The sequence below is a fragment of the Xenopus tropicalis genome, chromosome 7 (assembly GCF_000004195.4).
Source record: "Xenopus tropicalis strain Nigerian chromosome 7, UCB_Xtro_10.0, whole genome shotgun sequence".
Taxonomy (NCBI): Eukaryota; Metazoa; Chordata; class Amphibia; order Anura; family Pipidae; genus Xenopus; species Xenopus tropicalis.
The window spans coordinates 118,929,602-118,948,396 of NC_030683.2; the positions used below are offsets into that span (position 1 = coordinate 118,929,602).

The 18,795-nt window shown below is 43.3% G+C and overlaps 1 protein-coding gene across 2 annotated transcripts; it reads left to right on the top strand.

Annotated features, from left to right (window-relative positions):
- Positions 1-2,517: 2,517 nt before the first annotated feature.
- Positions 2,518-17,769, top strand: xrcc1 (X-ray repair complementing defective repair in Chinese hamster cells 1). Of its 2 annotated transcripts, none has more exons than XM_031905758.1 (18): positions 2,518-2,650; positions 3,726-3,895; positions 4,949-5,041; positions 5,824-5,931; positions 6,409-6,567; positions 6,856-6,930; positions 7,408-7,525; positions 8,193-8,305; positions 8,765-8,903; positions 9,480-9,708; positions 10,342-10,458; positions 11,750-11,834; positions 12,097-12,289; positions 12,494-12,551; positions 12,645-12,781; positions 13,140-13,230; positions 13,720-13,795; positions 16,510-17,769. In XM_031905758.1, exons 2-18 carry the CDS (start codon positions 3,845-3,847, stop codon positions 16,621-16,623), a joined length of 1,956 nt encoding a protein of 651 aa, XP_031761618.1. In that variant the 5' UTR covers positions 2,518-2,650; positions 3,726-3,844; the 3' UTR covers positions 16,624-17,769. The 2 variants fall into 2 exon arrangements, with proteins under 2 accessions (XP_031761618.1, XP_031761619.1); XM_031905759.1 differs by lacking the exon at positions 2,518-2,650 and adding an exon at positions 3,541-3,643.
- The last annotated feature ends 1,026 nt before the right edge of the window (positions 17,770-18,795 follow it).

Below are 18,795 nucleotides of genomic sequence, written 5' to 3' on the forward strand. Positions count from 1 at the left end.
TTGAAAACAAACATCTGATTGGCTGCTTTGCAGTACTAGATAAGCACAACCTTCAGACTTTTAAATACTTTTAGGCTAATGTCCCATGGGGAGATCAGTTGCCTGCGATAAATCTCTGCTACTGTGGGCGACTAATCTCCCCGAAAAGCCTTTCCCTCGGCAATAAAGGGAATCGCCAGTGGAAAGACCTACACATTGCTTCGTTTTTTCCAAAGTCACCCATTGTTTCCTCCCACAGGCAACTTTGCACAGCTTCGGAAAAAAAAGTGAGGCGTAGTCCTTTCCATCGGCCACTCCCTTTATCGCCAAGGGAAAGGCTTTTTGGGGAGAATAGTTGCCTGCGGTACCAGAAATTTATCACGGACGACTAATCTCCCAGTGGAGGCATCAACCTCAAGTCAGTCATTATCCTGAATAAACACCAAAGACCAAAACAGGTCCTCAGGAGCATTAGCGAAAGGGACTAGGTGTCTTATGCCTCAGAGCTTACGGTCAGACCCAGCATACCTCCCAGCTGTCCTGATTTTCTCTTTTGACAGCTCAACCCGCAGTCCCGGATTCTTAATGAAAAGTCCCTCGTTTTCCATTGATCTCCTGCACTGAAACTAAAAAAGATACCAATTTAATTAAAAGTAGCTTTTGGCAGAGAGCCAAGAAATCTTAACAAGCGTCACCGGCACTTAGATACAATGGGCCTGATTCACTAAAGTTTATTGCACGCTTTTTTGCGGTAAAAAAGACGCGACAATTAGCGCGCGATTCACTACAGCTTTACCGCATGCGATAAGTTGCATTTTCGCATGTGGTATTTCTCGCGCTAGTTTTACCGCATACGTTCATTTCCGTGCTGAAAAGAATACGATCGCATGATTCACTATAACTTTTGCGCGCTAAATATCGCATTCGGCTATGCGAAAATTAACACCTACTACAGGCAGGCGAAAAATTATAGAAAAGTACAGTAAATTATTTTTTGCAATAAAATATGGACTTACAGTGTTATTTATTCAAGTATGTGTTTCCCCTAGAGTGACGCAGCCGCCAGTTTGCAGGGAAATGTTCATTTTTAATACAGTAATTTTCTGCAAGTATTGGCGTGTATGGCTAACATGGCGTGCGTTCATTTGCGCGACTATTTATATTTGGCTACAAGTGATGAAATGTTTCGCCAGGCATGGATTCGCAGCGAATTTTTGGACGTGCGTTGAATTTTTTTGCGGCGGATTTTTTCATGCGTTTCGCAAAACAATCCGCCAATGGCGAAACGCCTGAAAAAATTTGCCACGCAAAAATTCACCGCACATCCAAAAATTTATACAAGCGTCAAAAAATAATAGTCACAGCAACAATTTTTTTGCCCGCACAACATTTTTGCCGTTTCGTGGATCTTTCGAAAGATTTGCTAATTTTCACTAAAGATAACCAGAACACATTTGCTCATCACTAGTGGCTACTATTTATAAGCATCTACTATTTATATGATACATTTTATATGCTACTATTTATATGCTACCATTTATATGCTACTATTTATATGCTACCATTTATATGATACCATTTATATGCTACTATTTATATGCTACTATTTATATGCTACTATTTATATGATACCATTTACTGTATATGCTACTATTTATATGCTACTATTTATAAGCTACTATTTATATGCTACCATTTATATGTGGCTAATATTTATATACACCATTTATATGCGGCAACAATTTTTATACACTATTTCTAAGCTACCATTCATATGCGGTGACTATTCGCGGGCGTAATTTAGCACATGTACCAGCAAATACCGCATTGAAATAGTCTTTCGCGAGTTAAATAACGCATGCAATATCGCGCGTAAAAAAGCGCGAGTATGCTTATAGTGAATCGTGTGAAAAATCGCCAAAATTAAGACGCGGTAAAAAATTTTAACGCACGTTATAAATAGCGCACGTTAAATCGCACTTTAGTGAATCAGGCCCAATGTTTCTTTTAATGTTTGTTTTAATTAAATAAGTGGGCTTTTGGCAGAGACTACAGAAAGGCAAAAAGCCCCGCACTGAGATACAACTGTAACTAATAAGCTAAACAGGTCTCTTGGGGGAACTGAGCAAAAAAATGGGTATGGCCAAAATTTTCCGCTGCGCTGCGTGCAGCGTTTTTTTTGGTCCCTTTTTCCATTTTCAAAATGTTGGGAGGTATGGGTCCTCAGGAGCATAAGTGAAAGTGACTAAGTATCCTGTCCCTCAGAGTCAGACACTGCACAAACCCTGACACACTGTTCATTGGCTAACACTGTGCCAAAGTGCCCCAGGGCAGCTGCCCACAGCAACCAATTATTAGAGCAGTTTTATTTTTACTTTTATTTCCTGATATTTGTATAGCGCCGACACATTTCCAGTGCCCTAATGTTAGCACCACTGCACAGTGCACTAAATTTCATCCATAGACTATGAAGCTAGCTCACAATTTAATAAAGCAAGTCCCTATTCACACCACCGCAGTAGGCGCTCTGCAGACGCAGGTTTGCAGTCGCTTCCGGGTGTACAAAGATGGCGGCCAGCCGGAAGTTACTCTAGTAGAACAGCGTCCGGCGTGGGAGAATTTTGCGCGGATTCCCTTGTGGTCCATTTACGTGTGTTACACAACTAAACTGGTACGTTGGGGAATGCTTATTTGTGCGCATAGATTTCAGCTGGTAGTGGGGGTAATTAGGCTAGTGGAGCGCCAGCTGCCCTGCAGTCAGCGTGTAGGGGATGTATTGTGTGTAGTGGCTTAGTCTATGTGTAAATATTCCCACTCTAACCACTCTGTCTCTTCTTATGTTCCTCATACTGTACATTAGCGACCCTCACAAGTCTCCTGGCCCCCCTATACCCCTGTATGTGCCAAGGGCTCCCACATTACCAATGTGTACAAGGGCAAAACCACTGGCAAACAGAGGGGGGTGGGCAGGTACAGCCCATTAGGGAGGCAAGTGTGGGGGGACATGAAGTAGCAGAATGTTGCTTGTATTTGGCTGGTGTATGCGCCTTGTTATAAAGCAGTCTATATTAAAAAAAAAAAAAAAAAAAAACAATCACAGCAGCACACCCACTGCCTCTCCTTTATAATACGCCTGGAGCTTTGTTTACAGAGTAAGCCACCTCACAGTTGGTTTATTACAAATGTAGAACCAGCACAGAGAAGCCATTTCAAGTGGGGTCACCTCATGTGGGGCTTAATAGCAAATACAATGTTTCAGGGGGACTTCCCATTGGCAAGCCTGAAACATTGTATTCACTAATAACCCACACAGGGGGCTACCCTGCTTAAAGTCGCTTTGCTGTTGTGGTTTTACATTTGGCAGTGTGCCTGTGCAGGAAGACATAGTAACATAGTAAGTTAGGTTGAAAAAAGACATACGTCCATCAGGTTCAACCATAATGCCTATATATAACCTGCCTAACTGCTAGTTGATCCAGAGGAAGGCAAAAACCCCATCTGAAGCCTCTCTAATTTGCCACAGAGGGGAAAAAATTCCTTCCTGACTCCAAGATGGCAATGGGACCAGTCCCTGGATCAAAAACAAAAAGACAAATCTGAGGCAAAAATATGGGGTTGTAACAAGTTGGACACTTATATGAAACTCGCCTCATCCCATTAAGCTGTAAGTGCAAACGAGAGCCTGTATTTCATATGCTTCTCAGACAGGTTTGTGATTCATTGGTTTCTCTCTTTGTTTATTCCAGTTGCCATTTACAAGTCCATGGCGGTGGCGTGACGCAGAACTCGGCATTGCTGGTCCCGGTGTCAGACGCAAGGCGCCTAGATCCTTCTTTACTGTCCTTTGAGCCAATATCAGAGGATAATGCCTGAGATCAAACTGAAGCACGTGGTTTCCTGTAGCAGCGCCGATACAGTAAGGATCCTTTGATTTACAAAAAGGGGTATATTTATCATGCTGTGTAAAAAGTGGAGTAAAACATCACCAGTGCTGTTGCTCATAGCAGCCAATCAGATGCTTTGCTTTGGTTATCTAACTGGTGAAATCTAATTGCTGATTGGTTGCGCAACATCACCAGTAATGCTCCACTCCACTTTTTACACAGCATGATAAATATACACCTAAATCGCTGTTTGACCCGCCCCCTCCCATACCACACACCATTAGTACTGCATATATCCCCTTTATCGCAAGCCCCATCACATTTTTCTGAAACAATGAGAAGCTTTTACCTGGTGCCCATTTTCCCTTTCACACATCAGCACGTGCACTGGAAAGTTCATGCAATGAAGAATGCAGGCTTACACAGGCAGAACTTTGATAAAAAGTCCTGCTTGGATTGTAATCCTTAAACTGAGCTCAGAAGAGGAGGTTGGGAGAAAAAAATAGGATCAGACAGCTAGAGCTGAGTTTCTGAACCAGCAATGCCATCTCTTTATTGGTTGCTAGACTGGAGGGTGGGTTGGTAACCTAACCTGAGAAGAACTGAGCATGCCCAGGAGCCAACAGTCTGTTCCTAAGGGAGGGGGAGGCAAGTGGGTTACAGGAGGAGAAGGAATACTATGTGATTAAGGGGATGCTGCAGCCTTACTATTAACCTTTGAACAACCAGAGTGACAGGTATTTAAATATTTCAAAAAGGCTATGGGGTTTACTTGTCCTTTAAGGCAATGCACATGGTGCAGGTGTCGTTCTTACATCGATATCCCTAAATTGCTCCCTCTATGCGGATTGTGAGGAGGTTTCTGTGTTGGTGCTTTCACACAACCCTTGTAGGAGCAATGAGGGATGAGTGCCAAGCATTCTGATGCTGTTTAGTTAGCAGGTAAATAACACACACACAGCTCATTGTTTGAACAGCCAGTGTAAACGCTCCCAGAATTCTGTTTGACAAATACACAATGGGAATGGTTTGGCAGTTAGAGACACCCTCACCTTTAACTGTCGACAAACTTTTGTGCTCCTCAGACACACACAGCAGAGAACCTGCTGAAAGCCGACACATACCGCAAATGGAAAGCCGCCCGCCCTGGGGAGAAGCAGATCTCCGTCATTTTGCAGGTATGGAATGTAGAGTGAGTGAGTGAGAGAAAGCTTTGTGAATTAGCAACTGAGCAGTAGCCATGCTTATCCTATGCTTCCCTAAGGGTATGGCTTGCTTCCTGTATTTCACTGAAAATGAGAATAAGGACATTATACTGGCCCTTTAATTAACTAGTTAATTTCTTTCAAGACTGTCAAGTGAAGGTAATTGAAAGGTTGGCGCAGTGCAATAGCTTCTACCAGCAGAGACACACCTTTCTGATTTGCTAGGTGAAATGCATGTGTATGGGATTATGGTGGGTTTGTTTCTAACCAGTGGTTTTGCCTAGTGGCTGCCCAGCGCAGACCCTTGGAAAGTTGCTAAGTGTGTTCCTTTGAGAGATAACTTGCTAATTACATGGTGGCTCTGTGGGTAGCACTTCTGCCTTGCAGTTCTGGGGTCTTCAGTTCAATCCCGACCAGGGCTCTCTCTGCAACGCATTTGTATGTTCTCACTGCATGGGTTTCATCTGGGTACGTCGGTTTCCTCCCACACTTTAAAAACATACAGGCACGTTAATTGGCTTCTGATTAAACTGACCATAGTGTGTGTGAATGTGATAGGGACCCTAGATTGTAAGATCTGGGGCAGGGACTGATGAATAATCTCTGTAAAAGCGCTGCGGAAATGTAGCTGCACTATATAAATAACAGCAATAAATGAAATAAAAAATAATTACTGCTCTAATTTCATGCCGTGTGTGCCTATACGTGCATGGGTACTGACCTCAGCTTACTCTGGTGCCTTTGATTTTCTGCAGTTTGAAAAGGAGGAGCAGGTCCACAGCATTGATATTGGCAATGAAGGTTCTGCGTTTGTGGAAGTGCTGGTCGGACACTCCACTTCAATCAGCGAGCAGGAATATGAGGTATGGCAGGTACCTATAGTGCCATATGCAGTGGTTGGGATGATTGTTTATTAAAGTAAAAAAGATTACCATTAATATGGAGGCAGAAAAAGCACAGGCTATAGCGAGAGCATCCTATGTCTGTAAAGCTCCCTAAACATTTAGCAAACGGAAATGGCATTTAAGTTGGTCGTGCTCCTTGAGGATGGGGGTGCTGCTGGTTAAGGAGAACTCTGGACACCATCAACTACCCAGGGCCAATCTCATACTTAGGGATAGTGTGGTAAATACAATACCGTGTCCTCAGCGCTTTGTGATTAATGATATAGAGTCAGTGAAGAAAGTGACGAAAACTCTGTGTGTTCCTGCTTAGGGATAGTTTGCTATAGCATTTTACTCTCCAGAGCTCACAGAATGTAAATGCAGATAGCAAGTTAGTACAGTTGTGAGGAATACAGACCTGATGTGCCAATTCCCATCTTGCTTGTCTCTGCATAGGTCCTCCTGGGAATGTCATCGTTCATGTCTCCTAGCGAGAGCAAGAATGAAAGCAACCTGAATCGGCTGCGAATGTTCGGACCAGACAAGCTCGTGAAAGGAGCAGCTGAAAAGAAATGGGATCGGGTGAAGATTGTGTGCACCCAACCCTACACTAAGGTGTGCAGTGTCTGCTTACAGAGCGGAGAGCTTTGTGGGATATATAATTAACAAACAGAATGTAGATACAATTAGTATTTGTTGTGATGTGTGGGTCGAGGTCAGGTAAGTTAGAGTTGAAATTTGGGCGACCGTTGTGGGTTCAGGTTGGGTGCGGATCAGGCATGAGAAGTACACTTTTCCTTTGCTGAAGTGTGGTAATTTCTGTGGAGTTTGTTGGCAAGCCTTTAGTATATAGCTGGATGCACGTTTTTCTATAAACCATTTCATGTTCTCTTGTCTCATTAGAACCTTGCTTATGGTATTTCATTCATACGTCTGAACTCCCCTCCAGAGGATGGCTCGCCCACCGCTCCCTCACCGGTATGCATTCTACCTGTGCTTGCTTGACTGATACATAAGCAAATACAAGGGGTTCTACATAAGGAACAATTCATTATCTGTGATATAGGGGACCATAAATATTTCTTTGCTCATGCCCTTTTTAATCCCGTCTTCATTTAATCACTTACCTAATAGCAAAGGTTACTAACATGTAAAACTTTATATCATTCATAGGTTGTAGTTCCAGTGATATCTAAGACTGCAAATCAGCACTTATCCCAGAACTTGTGGTTGGCCCAAGGCAACCACAGCCCTTTAGCAGGGAAGATCTGTGCCCCCAAAGATGCCCCAGTAGCCCCCCCCATATCTTCTTTTCTGCTGGTTCCCTGCACATTCAGCTCTGTCTCATCAGCTTACATGACAGGCTGACCTAATTTTGAACAGTGCCGGTTTAGGAAAGTTCACCTTGTGTTTATGCTGCCATGGATTATAAATCATTACTATGCTCTTCTGCAGAAAGTGACCAAACTTGGGCAGTTTATGGTAAAGGAAGAAGAGAACTCATCTCCTTCTATGCGTCCCGGGAGTCTGTTTTTCAGCCGCACCAGCAAGCCGCAGGTTACTCCTCCGAAAAGTAAGCTATTCTGCACATATCCCTTGTAATTCCCTCTATTAGTTATTTTCTGAAATGTGTGAGTGCCCCTGAAACTTGTACAGAAACTGTGTGCATTGCATTACCTACGCTATTAGGTACATTGCAGGTACAGTAACTCTTGAGTCATAGGGTTACTTTACTTCATGGCTTGTACTGCAACCATATGGCAAAACAGCTATAAAGGGGTTGTTTACCTTTTGAGTTAACTTTTACTATGATGTAGAGAGTGATATTCTGAGATATTTTGCAATTGGTCTTCATTTTTTATTATTTTCAGTTCAGGAGCTCTCCAGCCTGGAGTTTCAGTAGTTATTTGGTTGTTAGGGTCAGAGTTACCTTAGCAACCAGGGCGTGGTTTGAATGAGAAACTGATATATGAATAGGAAAGGGACTGAATAGAAAATAAAGTAACAATAACAATAATACTGTAGCCTAACAGAGCAATTGATTTCTGGCTGCCGGATCAGTGACCCCCTTTTCAAAACTCCATAGAGAAGGTGGCAAGTTATTCAAAACACATAAATAATGAAGGGCAATTGAAAAGTTGCTTAGAATTGACCATTCTATAACATACTAAGAGTTTTTAAATTCTCCCTCCAACACTATTCCCTTTATACTGCCACTTAGCTATTGTGTTCTTTTACAGCTCCACCAGCCACACAAAGCTATGCGTCTGCGACATTACAGGGCACAGGAGAGGCCAGCTCCAGCACTGAAAAACAGACTGTTAAAACCCCACCAAGTAATAACATCCCAAAGGTGAGTAAGTTGGGTGTGGGCATGGATACACCGACCGCCTCTGTCTCCTCTATCAGCATAGGGTATACCTATCATACCCATGTATGCGCTACAGATGTTCCAAATGTGGCAGCTTTATTGTCAGCTGTGTCCCAGAGATGTTACACCATGTCCCTTTGGGCACTAACCCATAACCCTTGCTGGCTACGTATAGGGGGATTGAGACTACAGAAAGTCTTCTAGAGCTTAAAAAGGAAGGTTGTGGTCAGACAGCAAGAAATAATGTATTTTTACTGAGGGTCAAGTTGGAAAGATGAGTTGGTAACGGCAGCATAGGAGCTTATGGACAAAAGTAAGAGGGGAAATATATTTGTCTCAATGTTTTCATTAAACAAATACAAAGAATTGGTCCCCTTTAACATCCAAAGACCAATGCCAGTGAAGTTCTAGTTTGTTCTGAGCAGTTGCTGTTCTCTCTAGGAACCGTCATCTGGTAAACGGAAGTTTGAGTTCAGTAAAGAACCCTCAAGCCACTCGGCAGTCAAGAAACACGAAGTCAATAAGTCCCCATCTTCCGCCAAAGAGAGCACATCACAGCCAGCACCCAAAAAGCCAAAAGGTAAAAAAAATTTTTTTTTTCCTTCACTTGGATGACACCTTGAGGCTGGGACACAGTAGCAGCGTACCTGTCACGTGATTTCTGTGAGCCTTGAGATTTAATTCCACGTCTGGGTATGTTGTAGTGTCATAATATTACATAGCATATCTGTGGCAGGGTTAATATATAGCAGGGATCCCCAACCTTTTATACCCGTGAGCCACATTTAATTGAAAAAAGTGTTGGGGAGCAACACATGAAAAAGGTTCCTGGGAGTGCAAATAAGAGCTATAATTGGCAGCTTAATAGCCCCTATGTGGACTGACAGCCTACAGAAGGCTCTGTTTGTCATTATACTTGGTTTTTATGCAACCAAAACCTGCCTCCTTACCAGGAATTCAAAAATAATCACATGCTTTGAGGCCACTGAGAGCAACATCCAAGGGGTTGGGGAGCAACATGTTACTCACGAGCCACTGGTTGGGGAACACTGATATATAGTATGTCTTTAGGGCCCATGGAGGGATTTTCACCTGCTTTTGTGAAGTGATCTATATGCTGAGCTAACTATGTAATATATTGTGTTCTTTCCTGCAGTTGAAACACAGACTGTCCCTCCTACAAAGAAGCCTTCTCCATCGGAGAAGCCTGCCCAGAAAAAGTCCTCACCGGCTCCTCAGCAAATGGAACTGGGTCGCATTCTGCAGGGCACAGTGTTTGTGCTAAGTGGCTTTCAGAATCCCTTCCGATCTGACCTCCGTGATAAAGCATTAGAGATGGGAGCCAAGTACAGGCCAGATTGGACCCCAGACAGTACTCATCTCATGTACGTACAGGGAGTATCTCCCTTGAATAAGAGGGAAAAAAGAGCTTGAAGTAGAACGTGCCATTTTCTTGGGAATGGTGCATGTCATACTTAGGAAAGGGCAAAATGTACTTAAAGCGGTTGTTCGCCTTTAAGTTATCTTATAACATGATGTAGAGAGTAATATGCTGAGACAATTTGCAATTGGTCTTCATTTTTTATTATTTGAAGATTTTTAGTTATTTCAATGTCACTTCAGGAGCTCTCCCGTGTGGAGTTTCAGCAGCTATTTGGTTGCTCAGGTCCAAGTTACCTTAGCAACCAGGGAGTGAGCTTAGAATTGACCATTCTATAACATACTAAAAGTTAACTTTAGAAAAGTATATTCCCCTAATCATGGGACGTTGTCGTTTAGCTGGTTAGATTTGGCACTACATATAAGGGGTGATGTAATAAAAGGAATTAAATATGCCCAGGTGCAGTAACCAATCAGCAGGTAGCATTTACTGGTCACCTGTTTAAAAGCAAGCATCTTATTGGTTGCTATGGATTACTGCACCTGGGCAAACTTAATGCCTTTTATTACATATTGGGGTTAGAGTTTTTTAATGCGCCAGACAGTAATTTTACTCACTTGAGTTTTTCTGTTTCCAGATGTGCTTTTGCAAATACCCCTAAATTCAGCCAGGTGAAATCAGCGGGGGGTATCATCGTGCGAAAGGAGTGGATCCTGGACTGCTACAAGAAAAAGCAACGGCTGCCGTACAAGCAGTAAGTGCATAGAGTTGGTTTGAAACTATTGTTTGCCTGGGAAAAAACTGTCTGGAAAAAGATAACTTACTTACAATGCTATAGCCAGCATAAAAAAGGACTTTACCTCTAATAAATATATACAGTGGCTTGCAAAAGTATTCAGCCCCCTTGAACTTTTCCACATTTTGTCACATTACAGCCACAAACATGAATCAATTTTATTGGAATTCCACGTGAAAGACCAATACAAAGTGGTGTACACGTGAGAAGTGGAACGAAAATCATACATGATTCCAAACATTTTTTACAAATAAATAACTGCAAAGTGGGGTGTGCGTAATTATTCAGCCCCCTGAGTCAATACTTTGTAGAACCACCTTTTGCTGCAATTACAGTTGCCAGGCTTTTAGGGTATGTCTCTACCAGCTTTGCACATCTACAGACTGAAATCCTTGCCCATTCTTCTTTGCAAAACAGCTCCAGCTCAGTCAGATTAGATGGACAGCGTTTGGGAACAGCAGTTTTCAGATCTTGCCACAGATTCTCGATTGGATTTAGATCTGGACTTTGACTGGGCCATTCTAACACATGGATATGTTTTGTTTTAAACCATTCCATTGTTGCCCTGGCTTTATGTTTAGGGTCGTTGTCCTGCTGGAAGGTGAACCTCCGCCCCAGTCTCAAGTCTTTTGCAGACTCCAAGAGGTTTTCTTCCAAGATTGCCCTGTATTTGGCTCCATCCATCTTCCCATCAACTCTGAGCAGCTTCCCTGTCCCTGCTGAAGAGAAGCCCCCCTAGAGCATGATGCTGCCCCCCCATATGTGACAGTGGGGATGGTGTGTTCAGAGTGATGTGCAGTGTTAGTTTTCCGCCACACATAGCATTTTGCATTTTGGCCAAAAAGTTCCATTTTGGTCTCATCTGACCAGAGCACCTTTTTCCACATGCTTGCTGTGTCCCCCACATGGCTTGTGGCAAACTGCAAACGGGACTTCTTATGGTTTTCTGTTAACAATGGCTTTCTTCTTGCCACTCTTCCATAAAGGCCAACTTTGTGGAGAAGTTCAAGGGGGCCGAATACTTTTGCAAGCCACTGTATGTATATGTATATATATATATATATATATATAATATATATAAACAAGGTTTATCCTGTAGCTCTGTAGGCTGCAGCAAGGGACTGTTGTGGGATTGTACTGTGTGTTATATTTTATTACATGCACTTAATGCAGTCATTTGGTCATTTGATGCAGATTGTTCTTGCGTGTACCAGAAAGCGACTCTTTTAAGTTCTGTCTGTTTGTTTAGGTACCTGTTGGGTTCAGCTGATTCCAGTAGTGATGAAGAGGATGATAGTGAGGAAGATGAACGCCCCAAAGCTCCACATAAGCCGGTAATTACATAGTATTGTAAATTAGGGGGTGGAGAAGACCCTGTTGCTCGGGGTAACTCTGTAGGATTTCTTTTGAGGACTCTGACACTGTATCTACTTGCCAATACTTTCGGTGAGATCAGAGACGAGGCCTTGGATGGCGTTTCCTCTCAGAAGGGGCCCTCTAGGGTCATAGACATTGTTTTCTGATATGGGGTAGAACACTCAGCAGCTAGCTTTACTGCTGAAGAGCAGTTAGAATATTTTTATTTTGTATTTGTAGACTCCAGATCCCAGCCGCACAAACCACAAAAGGCCTTCGCCGAGTCCATCCAAGGTCAAAGTCAAGAAAACTCCAATAAAAAGTGAAGACGAAGAAACAGAGGATGAAAATCCCAGAATAGTTTCCTCAAAAGCAAACAACACACCTAAACAGGAGGATGAATACAACGCAAGCACTGATGAGGAAGCCACAGGTATTGGGGGGCATTAGCATACGGTTAGGAAAGTTTAGGGGGCAGAATGCGGGAGGCTAAGGAAACGCAGAGGAAAGCTGAATTAGAAATAGAATTGTACTTTACTTTATTTCCTGCATGGATAAGGGGGAGCAGGATGAGGAAATGCAAGTAGCAGAGTAGAGATGGGCTGAAAATGAATAACCTTGACCATTGTTTTTCAAGGTAAGAGGCAACCCCATCTGGAGGATTCTGGGGAAGATACAGAAGAAGAGCTAAGGAGGTAGGTTCTTGTTGCTTGCATGTAGCTGACCTGGGCTACCCTTGGTTCCATGCTGTATTATAAATAGAAAATCCGCCCCCCCCCATCCCTCAGGTTCCATGAAGAGAAACAAGGCAAGAAGGCAGCTGCCATTAAGGCTGAACCCGAGGATCCATACGCCGGCTCTACTGATGAGAACACCGACGTGGAGGAGGAACCAGAGCCGGACCTTCCCATCCCCGAACTGCCCGGTATGTAAGAAATAGAACCCAGTCCTGCAACATTTGTATTGAAATCTATCTTGCCATTTGATCTTCCTTTCCTCCACTGCCTTTAATCTGTCTTCCATTCCTTTTCTCCCACCCATTCCTAGTATCTGGCTTCTTACCCCCCTCATTTCCTGCTATTGCTTCTCTGTTTCCCAGTCCAACCATTCATGCCATATCGGTTGTGCTGTAAGATTCCCCTGGCATTTGCTCTGCCCCAGTGTGTGCTTCTCTGTTCAGAGCTTGATGCCAGCTTTACCCGCACACAAAGCATAACAAGATTATAGATCCCATCTGCTGCCAGATATGCTTTATGTGACTGTGAAAGTGATTTCTCACACAGATCTGTTCCTGGGGAAGAAGTTCTTTCTCTATGGCGAGTTCCCTGCTGCTGAGCGCCGGATGCTGCACAGATACATCACTGCTTTCAATGGGTAAGCTGCGCATTTAGCAGCGCCATTATTGCTATTTAATTAGGTGCCGCTTGCATCTGCTGCTTCATCCCCCGCTAGAATGCCGGCTCTGCTGAGTGTGATTCGCTGATGTGAGCAGCGCTAGCTGGTTAAGAGCATTTTTGAGGCACAAACAAGGGGTAGAGTGGGATGGGTAGAAAGGGAATGCTTAATGAAAAACCTATTTGGAAGTCATTAAAATGGATTATACACATGTTCCTTATTAACCTAAATACTAATTACCAATATGTTTATTCTGTGAGTATGACTGCAAATTAACCCTTTTTAATAGCACAGTTCAAAGATGGCAGTCATGCCCCCATATGCACTCCCTGCACACACACACCTTCCATTGCCCTCCCACCCCCGTTACTCCCAAGCCTTTGTCAAAATTCTTCTAGGGACATATCTACCCCCATCTTGTTATTAAATCACACATCTTTCTTTGTCTCACTCTGTTGGTGTCGGTAGAGAGCTGGAGGAGTACATGAATGAAAAAGTCCAGTTTGTGATCACCGCCCAGGAATGGGATGACCGTTTTGAAGATGTAAGTATTTCATGTGATTTACATAGTTACATAGGGTTGAAAATAGACCAGAGTCTATCAAGTAAATCCAACACACACAAACCTATACTGACCTATCAATCCACTCACATACAGACCCATACTGACCTATCTATCCACTCACATACAGACCCACACTGACCTATCTATCCACTCACATACAGACCCACACTGACCTATCTATCCACTCACATACAGACCCATACTGACCTATCTATCCACTCACATACAGACCCATACTGACCTATCTATCCACTCACATACAGACCCATACTGACCTATCTATCCACTCACATACAGACCCACACTGACCTATCTATCCACTCACATACAGACCCACACTGACCTATCCACTCACATACAGACCCACACTGACCTATCTATCCACTCACATACAGACCCACACTGACCTATCTATCCACTCACATACAGACCCACACTGACCTATCCACTCACATACAGACCCATACTGACCTATCTATCCACTCACATACAGACCCACACTGACCTATCTATCCACTCACATACAGACCCACACTGACCTATCTATCCACTCACATACAGACCCATACTGACCTATCTATCCACTCACATACAGACCCATACTGACCTATCTATCCACTCACATACAGACCCATACTGACCTATCTATCCACTCACATACAGACCCACACTGACCTATCTATCCACTCACATACAGACCCACACTGACCTATCCACTCACATACAGACCCACACTGACCTATCTATCCACTCACATACAGACCCACACTGACCTATCCACTCACATACAGACCCACACTGACCTATCTATCCACTCACATACAGACCCACACTGACCTATCTATCCACTCACATACAGACCCACACTGACCTATCTATCCACACACATACAGACCCATACTGACCTATCTATCCACTCACATACAGACCCATACTGACCTATCCACTCACATACAGACCCACACTGACCTATCTATCCACTCACATACAGACCCATACTGACCTATCTATCCACTCACATACAGACCCATACTGACCTATCCACTCACATACAGACCCACACTGACCTATCCACTCACATACAGACCCACACTGACCTATCTATCCACTCACATACAGACCCACACTGACCCATACTGACCTATCTATCCACACACATACAGACCCATACTGACCTATCTATCCACTCACATACAGACCCACACTGACCTATCTATCCACTCACATACAGACCCATACTGACCTATCTATCCACTCACATACAGACCCATACTGACCTATCCACTCACATACAGACCCACACTGACCTATCCACTCACATACAGACCCACACTGACCTATCTATCCACTCACATACAGACCCACACTGACCTATCTATCAACCCACACTGACCTATCTATCCACTCACATACAGACCCACACTGACCTATCCACTCACATACAGACCCACACTGACCTATCTATCCACTCACATACAGACCCACACTGACCTATCCACTCACATACAGACCCATACTGACCTATCTATCCACTCACATACAGACCCATACTGACCTATCTATACACTCACATACAGACCCACACTGACCTATCTATCCACTCACATACAGACCCATACTGACCTATCTATCCACTCACATACAGACCCATACTGACCTATCCACTCACATACAGACCCACACTGACCTATCCACTCACATACAGACCCACACTGACCTATCTATCCACTCACATACAGACCCACACTGACCCATACTGACCTATCTATCCACACACATACAGACCCATACTGACCTATCTATCCACTCACATACAGACCCACACTGACCTATCTATCCACTCACATACAGACCCATACTGACCTATCTATCCACTCACATACAGACCCATACTGACCTATCCACTCACATACAGACCCACACTGACCTATCCACTCACATACAGACCCACACTGACCTATCTATCCACTCACATACAGACCCATACTGACCTATCTATACACTCACATACAGACCCACACTGACCTATCTATCCACTCACATACAGACCCATACTGACCTATCTATCCACTCACATACAGACCCACACTGACCTATCTATCCACTCACATACAGACCCACACTGACCTATCTATCCACTCACATACAGACCCACACTGACCTATCTATCCACTCACATACAGACCCATACTGACCTATCTATCCGCTCACATACAGACCCATACTGACCTATCTATACACTCACATACAGACCCACACTGACCTATCTATACACTCACATACAGACCCATACTGACCTATCTATCCACTCACATACAGACCCACACTGACCTATCTATACACTCACATACAGACCCACACTGACCTATCTATACACTCACATACAGACCCATACTGACCTATCTATCCACTCACATACAGACCCACACTGACCTATCTATCCACTCACATACAGACCCATACTGACCTATCTATCCACTCACATACAGACCCATACTGACCTATCTATCCACTCACATACAGACCCATACTGACCTATCTATCCACTCACATACAGACCCACACTGACCTATCTATCCACTCACATACAGACCCACACTGACCTATCCACTCACATACAGACCCACACTGACCGCACTAAGGCTTACATATTCACATAGTCATTGTTATTAACTGCCCCCTTTCACTGCCAGGCTCTTAATGAAAATGCAAACGTGTCTTTTGTCCGGCCTCGTTGGATCTACAACTGCAACGAGCGACAGAAGTGCATTCCCCACCAGCCGTATGTTGTGGTACCGCAGGAGTAAGAGCCAATGATAACCTGAGACAACATAAGAGGCAACCTGCCACATCAGACTGGGCATTTTCAGGATTTCCAAATAATGGGCTCACACCTGGCCTTCACCTGGGACTGGATCTGGTGCGATGTGCAGTGGCCCTGCTTGGTGTGTGTATATCAGACTGATATCAGACTATACAGTGTTGTATATTTTGTAAACAGACCGGTTTCTTAGATATTTGTGGATTTACTTTGGTCAAACAGTTTTTACAGATGTGTTACTGTCTGCTCTGTACAGCGCCGCTTTTACAGAAAAAAGGGCAAATGGCTTCAGCAACAAATTAGCCAGAAAAGACCACCCATTGTCATTGACAGAATAAATGCTGGCAAAATAAGTTTGCTACTTTATGGAACGGGGGAGTCTGTAGTAAGTTTAGTTGACTAAGTAGCTTGAAAAAGAGATTTTTTTTTTTCTTTTTTGCTGAACAAATGCTGGGGGAAAATGCATTATTTCCCCCGATAATTTCCCCCCCCAATGCCATACCATTATCACTACTTGGTGCTACTCTCATCATTTCTCACATTTGTTTGATTGGGGCTGTAGAGGTAAAGCTGGGTACTCTGATATGGGGTAGCCATGTTGGTTTAGTGGGGATCTCCTCCAGTCTCACAAGGTTACATTTTGCTCTTCAAAAAGTGCTGGCATTTATTCCGCATCTCTTCTCATTGTGGGCAGCGAGAATCGGCATTCGTTACACAGACTCGTGGGACTGATACCACAAGTAAGATGGCAGGCAGGTGTGCCATAGCCGCGCTGCAATGGGAAGCAGCTTGGGACAATTTCACAAGCTTTGGCGCCAAGCAATAACCTGTGCCATTACCATTAACGAGCCCCATCTCAAGACATCGGTTAAGTAGTTTGGATTCCTGACGTTTGGTTTCAGATTCAGCGCAAATGAATTTTTTTAAGTAAATAAATTAAAAAACCAAACTTTTGTGGGAAACAGAAATAAATATATGTTCTGTCTTTACCAACAAATGCGTGTATTGTATGATCCCCCTTCCCAGCTACTCCTGAGCTCAGTGAACACGTCGGCTGTGCTTTGTCTACACATTGACTTTTTGTTTTATTTTTGATCAGCCCTAAATACAATTTATCTGAGCTAGAAAATTGCATTGTGTGTGGGTGTGAATTCTCAGCGCTGCATGAGTAAGGTGTGAGATATTGTTGTGAATGTTATGTATTCGCTATTGTGTAATCTTCATTTTTACTCATTATCCTCTCTGCTTCACTGTAGAATGCTACTGTGGTATTGGTACCAGGGAAGGTTTGCTATCTCTTTGTACAGACCAGTGATCCCCAACCTTATTTACTCATAAGCATGAATAAACTTCCTTGGGGATACCAAATAAGGGCTGTGATTGGCTATTTGGCAGCCCCATGTGGCCTGCTTGCCTGCAACAGGGAGGTTCTGCTTGGAGTAAAACCGGCTTCCAACCTTCAATTCAAGCCAAAAATTAAATAATGACCACCTAGTTTGAAGCTGGTAGGAACAACATAAAAGGGGGTGATGAGCAACATGTTCCACGCAAGCCACTGGTTGGGGACACTGGTATAGACTATAAGCATCCTTAGGGCTTTTCCTGCAGCTACACCTCTCTTTTATGGTTTCTTGTACAGGTATGGGACCTGTTATCCAGAATGCTTGCATCCTGGGGTTTTCCGTAATTTGGATCTCCATAATTTAAGTCTGCTAAATATCATTTAAATATTGAATAAACCAAATAGGACTGTTCTGCCCCCAATAAGGGGTAATTATATCTTAGTTGGGATCAAGTACAGGTACTGTTTTATTATTACAGAGAAAAGGGAATCATTTAACCATGAAATAAACCCAATAGGGCTGTTCTGCCCCAATAAGGGGTAATTATATCTTAGTTGGGATCAAGTACAGGTACTGTTTTATTATTACAGAGAAAAGGGAATCATTTAAACATGAAATAAACCCAATAGGGCTGTTCTGCCCCCAATAAGGGGTAATTATATCTTAGTTGGGATCAAGTACAGGTACTGTTTTATTATTACAGAGAAAAGGGAATAATTTAACCATGAAATAAACCCAATAGGGCTGTTCTGCCCCCAATAAGGGGTAATTATATCTTAGTTGGGATCAAGTACAGGTACTGTTTTATTATTACA

Bases quoted from the DNA above. Each gene is read 5' to 3' on its own strand.
- xrcc1 (XM_031905758.1), top strand. From the start codon at position 3,845: ATGCCTGAGATCAAACTGAAGCACGTGGTTTCCTGTAGCAGCGCCGAT. The intron at 10,459-11,749 runs GTAAGTGCATAG...CTGTTTGTTTAG, and splicing joins CAACGGCTGCCGTACAAGCA to GTACCTGTTGGGTTCAGCTG. The intron at 12,782-13,139 runs GTATGTAAGAAA...TTTCTCACACAG, and splicing joins TCCCATCCCCGAACTGCCCG to ATCTGTTCCTGGGGAAGAAG.